The sequence below is a fragment of the Vigna radiata genome, chromosome 5, assembly GCF_000741045.1.
Source record: "Vigna radiata var. radiata cultivar VC1973A chromosome 5, Vradiata_ver6, whole genome shotgun sequence".
Classification (NCBI taxonomy): Eukaryota; Viridiplantae; Streptophyta; class Magnoliopsida; order Fabales; family Fabaceae; genus Vigna; species Vigna radiata.
Window position 1 is genome coordinate 4,985,508 of NC_028355.1, and position 9,131 is coordinate 4,994,638.

Below are 9,131 nucleotides of genomic sequence, written 5' to 3' on the forward strand. Positions count from 1 at the left end.
TAAGGTAATGTGTTGTTAGAGTGAATTAATAATGTTATGATTGGTGTGTGATAAGGTATGTTATATATAAGGAGATCATAAAAGAAGGATAGAAGTCACATAACCATTTTATTTAAACAATTAGAACAAATTGGAAGATGGAAGAAAGGAAAGATGGTAGGTAGTCCTTCATCCTATAAGGGTGGAAGAAGGAGTGTAAAAGAAAAAGAAGAAAGAAAGATTGGAATATGTGACTGGCAGCGGGGATGATATCAAGCGTTGGCAGTGGAAGAAAAGAAATTACAGGCAGTAAGAATTATGGTTAGGGGAAAGTCAAGAACAGGGGGAAGGGAGGCGGGGAGGACAATGACGCCAGATGCTATGGCAGTGGTAACGCAAGAATCAGCTTGGTCAAGATTCAAGCCCTGAAGGGGAGAGCAGCAGGAAGAAGAGGGGGTTGGGGGGAGAGGTGAATTCAATGCAGCTTCAACCAAACTCCCACATGGACTCAACTCATCTGTATTTATAGGACATGTACCCACAATTTGAGACTTCACCATTGAGAGTGATAGCAGACTCAGAGAGAGGAAGACTGCCAAAACATATTTCATCCAACCCATTCTCACAACACTACTTCCTTACTTTTCTTTTTTATTCTTAATAATTAACAACTCAACAACAATGCCCTATTTATAGCCCACTAACTTCTGCTTTTCGGGGTTCATCATCTATTTTCACTTAACCAAACTAAAACTAGTTAACCATTTCCCTTAATTATAAAAAATAATACTTCTTTTCATTTTTTTAACTTAACAAACAAATTCATTCCATAGTAGTCCTTTTATTTTACTCTACTATCACATTTTTTTTTTCGATTTCATCTAATTATTTTAGAAACATATCAATATAATTATGTTGTAAAATTCTTCCATTACCATCATATTATTATAAAATTATAAAATGCCATATTATAATAATTAAATAAAATAATAATCATATTACTTAATTTAAAACTAGATTGGATTATAGTTTTACCCCTTCATAATTTACTTAATTTATATATGGTTTTATAGTCCAACCGAATCCTACTTTTCTTCTTTCTTAAAAGGTGTGTAATTGTGCAGCCCTAGGCCACACGATCACTTAGTATTATATATGCCTCTCTTTTACACAGTTTCTCTTTGGGAAATTCCATCAAATTCTCTTCTTTTCTCTTCTCATGTGCATTATTATTCTTACGCTTTTTCACCCAAGCCATCATACTTATCGTAACTAGTTTTTAGGTGCGTGACTCTCTTTTCTTTTACTCAAATCACTTTTCATCCAATCAGGGGAAAATATTTTAAGGGAATTTAACAGCAAGTGAAAAGTATTTCTATTTTCCTCATAGAAAGTTAGGTAAGACTTGAAGTTTTGGTGGAAAATTGACTGGTAGAAGGCAATATGCCCATCACCATATGCTACATCATTGAGTGTGTTTCTTTTACAAAATTTTCTTCTAGGATTTCAATCATAAAACCACATCTTTTCAAAATATGCCTTGGGTTACAACGTCATATTAGTGAGATCACCGACGTCTAGTCGAGAATAGATGTCGGGCATTGGGGGCACCGACGTCTTGATTCTTGTTAAATCAGAAATCGCGAAGCGTGGTTACGCACACTTCATCGTCTTTTTCTCACCTTTTCTCTCCGCGGCATTGCATTTCCAGGTACGTTTTATCTCTTTTGAACCGTTTAAACTTAATTTTTACTCCGATTAAATTAGTCTTTGATGGATTATCTTCCATTCCAACCGATTAAAATAAATTTTCGTTGTGTTTTGGTGCAGTTTTGCTCGAATCTTTGGGTAGTGTAGTAGCACTTATCCCTTTGCTAGTTTCCTCGTAAGAAAAGCTTGTGTCTTTTGGATCTCTTATGACATTTCAACACAAAACCAAACCTGGGTCCTTGCCTAGTTCTCATGTCACCGTATTCTTTTTCGTTGACGGTTGGAATGGAACTAGACAAGGACCTGTTGGAAAACAGGTAGGCTTCTTTATACACCAAAAGGGGGTGAATTAGTGATGTTTCAAAAATATGTTCTTTTCGCAATCTTGCAAACAAAGTATAAAGTTTTTTCAAGTTTCTTGAAATGCAAGCAATCAGAAAATGTATGCAGCGAAAAAAACGTAGTAGTCTACGTTAGAAATATAGTCGACTGGAATGTAAAAGATAAGGGATAGAGAAAATCAAATACAACTTTTTATACTGGTTCGGCCAACAATGCCTACATCTAATGTCCTTCCACCTGGAAGCAAATGCACTATAATGGTTGCGGTTTTTACAACAAGGAATTTATAGAAGACCTCCACGTCAAAAATATAAATCTCCTCTCTTACCCAAAACCAAAACATAGTTACACAACAAAACTAGAATTGCAGCAAGAATCCCCTCTTCTTCAATCTGCAACACCACTTTGAACAATCCTCAAAGTGCACTATTCCCCTGTATCACAACAGGTACAATTCCAGCAGTCTTCACAGGATGCCAAGCCTTGATCACAATTCAGCAGTCTTCACAGGATGTCAAGCCTTCAACTCGATCTAACAGAAGCAAGTTACTTGTGCAGGTAATGATCGGCAAGTGTAAGCGCACAATGTCTCCTCAATGAATCTCGTTCAAGAAAGATCACCATCGTCTTCTTGGAGAATTCTTGGAGCTAAGACAAATCTGAAACAAAAAGAAAATTGTCAGTTTATCAAAAGTCTTAGAACAAACTCGTGTTCAGTCTATTTATGGATTTCTGTTAATCAGTCAAATTTTCAGTCGAATGTGCTACTAATTCAGTCGACTGTATTATGACAGTTATAACAAAATCTACACAAAGACTTTAGCATAGTCGAATCCATTTACTATGTAATCGAATGTACTAGAACTTTGTCACACAGTTAAAAGTTCTTAAAAGTGTTTGTGTTTTTCAGCTTTAAAACATGTGCAGTAAGACATTTTAAATGATGCAAAACACATAGCACATAAAGCATATAAACACGTTCCAGATATATATATATATATATATATATATATATATATATATATATATATAAAAAAAAAACGTTCCAGATATATATATATATATATATATATATATATATATATATATATATCAAACAATCAGTATATGAACATGTACACATTTCAAACATGTTCAACAGATATAATAGTTAAAATGCATACGAACATGTAATCACAACAAACAACATATGCATGTTATTAAGCAATGTGTTGTCATCATCAAAAATTAGATTGATATAGAAATTGTGTTGTCAACAATCTCCCCCTTTTTTGATGATGCACAACAATGATTAATAACCAATCATGTTTGCACAGTCTAATTCAAAACAACAAAATATCAAGCAACAATCTCAACAATCTCCCCCCTTTTTTATGATGCACAACCATGATTTATAATCAACCATGTTTGCACAGTCTAATTCAAAACAACAAAATATCAAGCAGATATATGAAGCAGATAAGCAGAATATGAGATATAATGAAAATGCATTTTTCTCTTTTCATGTTCTCCCCCTTTCATAAAGCATTTATATAATCTCTCCCCCTTTGTGCATTAGCAAAAAAGGTATGCTCTAGATATTTATGCTGAAATATCAAACAAAGATGCATCAAAACAAAGATATGCAATAATCAATATGCAATGATGCTCTCATTAGCACATTTAAATCACATGAAAATGATAACTCCCCCTGAAGTGTAGGCATGTGAAATACAAATGTGTAAAATGTGACGTTAGATTGGGATCTGATGTTAAAAGCCCAAAATAATAGACGTCGAAAGCTCTTTCTGTACTAGTGTTATCATAATTTATTTGCATAGATTTTTAGTATAATTTAAGGGTGTTGAGTATTTATTTAAAAAAAAAAAAAACTGCTCCCGGTGCATGTATTATGTTATTAAGTTCGGCATAAAGAAACTACTTATTTGATATATTAATACAAAAGTATTGAACCATTTTTCTTTTCTTATTTTGTTAATGTTATTCTATAATTAATTGATGTCTCTGCAAATTGGTTTGCATTCAACCCTCTTCTTCTGTGTTTGGCATTAAACCATTGCTCCCAAAAAAATAAGAAGCAGAAGTCTCTCTGCACGACTCGCAGGGTCGAAGGACCATCAAGTAGACAATCTCAATTGATAGAAATTGATTTTTCTTACAGTAAAGATCCAATTAAACCTGCTCCCTACAAAGGATGACGAAGGGACCGGAGGCTTTGATTTGGACGCCGGAGACAGTGAGGGAGGTGAGGTTCTGGAGAACAAATTCCTTAGTTCGATAAGGAATAAATTTTGCCACGTCAAAATCTCTTAATTTACAAAAAATCCACATAATAAAATATTTTTACATAAGCGTGAACCACATCAGCAACAACTGTAAATGGCGTCAGTAATAATTTAACGAAGAAAGCTTAATTGACTCATTTTTACAAAATTTATTGACCCGATTGAGACCGAAAAAAGAACGAGGATCCACTTGAGATTGTCACATAAATACGAAACCAAATAAAGGTTTAAACCTATTTAATTTAAAATTACATTAAAAAAACCATAATTTTTTATTTTATTTTTCACAAAATAATTAAAATTAAAACTCAATATTTTGAATTAATTATTTTAAATTAATTCTCCATATATTTTTTTTATCGACTAAATGTTGTCTAATAATCTTAAGCTAGGTTATTCTCCTTTTCTCTCGTTTGTATAATGATGAGTGTAAATTTATATCCTCTTTTAATCTTTAAACTTTTTTTTAATTGAGTTTTGTCTAGATTTGCTGTTTCGAAAAAGTTAGAATAAATTGAATAGAAAAGTGTAATTGGTTTGGTGATTGATATTATAATTGAAAAGACGTGACAGTAGAAAGTAAAAGAATAAGAAGAAAGCAGAAACTTATATATTCGATCATAAAAGAAGGAGAGAAGAAGTAAATGAGAAGTCACATACACATTTTATTTAAAAAAAAAAAGAAGGAAAAGTTAGAACATGGAAGAAAGGAAAGATGGTAAGTAATCCTTGATCCAATAAGGGTGGAAAGGAGTGTAAAAGAAAAGAAGAAAGAAACATAGGGATATGTGACTGGCAGCGGGGATGATATAAAGCCTTAATTGGTGATTCCACAGATTTTCATAATTCCGTCTATATCACCAGCAATTTGGCCACGATTCAACACCCCGATCGTAATGGCGTCATTTAAGAGGGCATTTAAAAGGCAATTAGCAGCTTGGGAAGGATTCTCAAACGCCCGAAGCGTGGAGCAGCAGGAAGAAGAGTGGTTTGGGGCTGCTGAACCATCCAAACCCAACAAACTTTGACATTTATTCAACTCATTCAACGCACCTCTTTCTAGAACACATCCAGGCCTCTGAGACCTCACCATTGACACTGATACCACACTCAGAGAGAGCATAACTACGCCAATATACTGATTCCAACCCATTTCACACACCTAATAATTATTACAACACTACTTCCTTACTTATCTTTTTTACTGCCCTATTTATAGCCCACTAACTTCTGCTTTTCCTCTTCATCATTTATTTTCACTTAACCAAACTAAAACTAGATAACCCTTTCCCTTACTTATAAAAAATAATACTTCTTTTCATTTTTTTTAACTTAAACAAAAAAATTCATTCAATACTCCTTTTCTTCTTACTCTATTATCATCATTTCTTTCAATTTCATCTTATTAAATTAAAAACAGATCAATATATTTATGTTGTAAAATTCTTCATCTAACATCATATTATTATAAAATTATAAAATACCATATTACAATAATTAAATTAAATAATAATCATATCTTTTAATTTCAAAAATAAATATTCAATTAAAACATTTTTTTCTTAAATACTTAATACACCGTAAAAATTTAACGAAAAAGTTTTCCAATTTATCATGAGCTTAACTTAATTATTAATTATATTGTGTGCCGTGTTCTGACTGACAGTTTCATAACCAGTTTTTCCTAAGTTAAAGTAATAATTATATCACTTAATTGAAAACAACAACAAATATTCAAATAAAATTTTATTTTTTAAATATTCAATAAATCATAAAAAATTAATAAAAATTTAACAGAAAGTTATTAAATTTATGATAAACTTAACTTTAACTACAAGTTATATGGTGTGCCGTGTTCTGCCTGCCATTTCCATAATGAGTTTTTGCTAAGTTAATAATTCCGTGTTAATTTGCTTAAGAAGTGACCTTTCTCCTCTAATCACTGGTATAGAAAAGTCCACGTCAGTCTTTAAATGTTTGATCCTTGAATATCCAACCTAACAAATGATTGGTGATATTTCTTTAAATAAAACAACTATTTAAACGTCCGTGATGAGGAATCTAATGTTTAAATACTCATATATATCGACGTCAAAACTAAATGGAAAAGTAAAAAGAAAAATATATATATTTTTATTTTATTTAGATGTCAGCTATGGGACCTCGCGTTTAAGTATTCAATCCAGAAATCTAAAAAGTCACTTTTTGACTTCATTTAAACGTCTTATCCCGCCACTCCGACGTTTATAGTCTTTTAAACGTCGGTAACCCCCATCCTGGAGGTTTAAAGTGTCCGCCAAAATAAATTTTTAAATGTTTTAAAGGTAAGCTAGGCAGGGGAGCTAACGTCGGCTCCTCCTAGCTGACGTCCAATGGAATGTTATTTCCAAATCCACGAGCAAGGTAGCAGTTACGTGCATTCACTATTAATCATCTTCCTCACGTTTTATCTTCGCGAGCTACGATTTTAAGGTTTGTTTTCTCACTTTTGTACAATTTAAAATTTATTTTACATTATTCTTTGATGAATTATCTTTCATTTGAACCAATTAAAATGCGTTTTGATTTCGTTTTTTGTGCAGTTTTGCTCTTGTGCTTGGTCTTCGTGACTATTTTGGCCCTGCCATGAGTCGGGAGGCATTAAGGAAGATGGATTTTTAGTGAGAGGAAAGGCTCAACCAAACCATGAGATCAATGGAACAACGATTCATGGAGCAGCTACAAGAACAAAAGGAAATATAAAGAACACTTGAAGAGAAGTTGTATTCTATGATGCAGGGCACCATGGGTTGCTCATTGAAACTCCCACAACATATGTCATGTGTAGTACAACGTCTATATAAATGTTTGACTTGTGTAGTCCGACGCCTATTTAGACCTCCACGACTTAAATATGAGAAGTCGTCAACCCTTATAACTTAAATTTTTTTGTTTTTTTTTATAAAAAAAATGCATGATAATTGATTACAAAACGTGATAATCGATTACCATGATCGTTTTTGTATCAAGATGAAGTTGTACTTAGACATAACTTATTCATTTGAAGTTGTCTAGCACGACTTATCTATTTCATAATTTGAAAATTTTTTGCCTAAGTCAAATTTACCTAATTTCATACAAAATCCGTGTTTCATAACGAATTTTGATACAGTAATATTTATTACAAGACGTTATATTGAAACCAATCATTAATTTGTTTAAAATATTGCTCCGTGGGTCCAGTTTTGATTACTTAAACTCTATAAAGTAGTGTAGGTCGGCCGGCTTCAATTAAAAATTGCTGACTAATTTTTCAACTCATTTCACATAACTTTTTACTGGGTGTTGCTTCCTCCATCTCCCCAAATAGGTCCTGCACCTTTCTACTATTTTAATTTATTTCAAAAATATTCTACATATTTCCACTATTTTCTTTTATTCCAAAAATACCCTACACCTTTCCACTATCTTTACCCATCTTTCTCTTTTTCTCTCTACATTAATGGAGCATTTACATGATTCAGATTTTCAGATTTGAATTTGTGATATATTACAAAATATAAATATTTTAGAGGAAACTTCAATATTAGTACTTCTACCATTTCCATTTTATAGAATTAAAAGTTAAATGCAAATACAAAATAATAAATATAATAATATTAATAGTAAATAATGATATATTATTATTATTATATACTAACTTTATAATGACGAAAGAATTAAATAAATTCTAAATCTTTAACAAATAACTTTTTTTTATATTTTAAGTATTTAATAATATTTTCATTATTTATCTAATAAATTAAATATTTTATTCAAGTTATTTGAGTCAAACATGTCTGTGAGTTAAAACATAATATAATGTTAAAAATTATAAATATTATATGTAAAAAAAACACACATATATATAAACATTTTTCTAGAAGTTTAGAACAAAATTTTACCATTTATTAAGTAATTTGAAAAGAAAAAAAATATTGAACAGCGAAAATAAGATTGAATCAAACTTATTTAAGAAAATATATCACAAGTTCATATTTGAGTCATGTAAATGTAAATGCTCCATTAATGAGTCATGTAAATGTTGCATTAATGAGCCATGTAAATGCTCCATTAATGTAGAGAGAGAAAGAGAAATATTGTTAAGGATAGTAGAGAGGTGTAAGGTATTTTTGGAATAAAAGAAAATAGTGGGAAGGTGTAGAATATTTTTGAATTAAATTAAAATAGTGGAGAGATACATGACTCACTCGGGGAGGTGGAGGGAGCAACACCCCATTTTACTCACCTTTGCAAATCAGCCTGTAAAGAAATTACATTTTATTTTTATTTTCTTACTTATTATATAACATATGAAATACTAGGATATATGATTTTAATAGTTTTATTCTTATTTAATTAAATTAGTTGAAATATAAATTTTGTAAGCCTATTTTTTAAAATAAAAAAATATTCACAATTTTATTAAATACAAACATGTTAAAAATTTCATAGCAGTTAACTAAATCAATAATGAAAACTAAATTTTAAGTAATTAAAATTGCCAAAGATACAAAGACCCCTTTTGCAATAAAACTTAATTAATCACAAAATGAACACAATATTCATATTTTTGGACACATCATAAATTATAGATACATTTCAAAACAAATTTTCATAACATAAAATATTGGGGCCAGCCTATTGTGCTATATGGTTGAGTCGCCCAGGCTACAAATTATATGAAAGAGACTAAACGAAGTATCAAACCAAAATACTTTAGCCTCTTGCCTCATACTTTATATACATATATATATATATATATATATATATATATATATATATATATATATATAT

At 30.9% G+C, this 9,131-nt stretch overlaps 1 protein-coding gene across 1 annotated transcript; it reads right to left on the reverse strand.

Annotated features, from left to right (window-relative positions):
- Positions 1-251: 251 nt before the first annotated feature.
- Positions 252-599, reverse strand: LOC106760108 (pEARLI1-like lipid transfer protein 1). The gene has a single exon (XM_014643539.1). It carries the CDS (start codon positions 597-599, stop codon positions 252-254), a length of 348 nt encoding a protein of 115 aa, XP_014499025.1.
- Between the last annotated feature and the right edge of the window lie 8,532 nt (positions 600-9,131).

What these genes read in the sequence shown, in the direction of transcription:
- LOC106760108 (XM_014643539.1), bottom strand. Translation starts at nt 599, where the DNA reads ATGGGTTGGATGAAATATGTTTTGGCAGTCTTCCTCTCTCTGAGTCTG.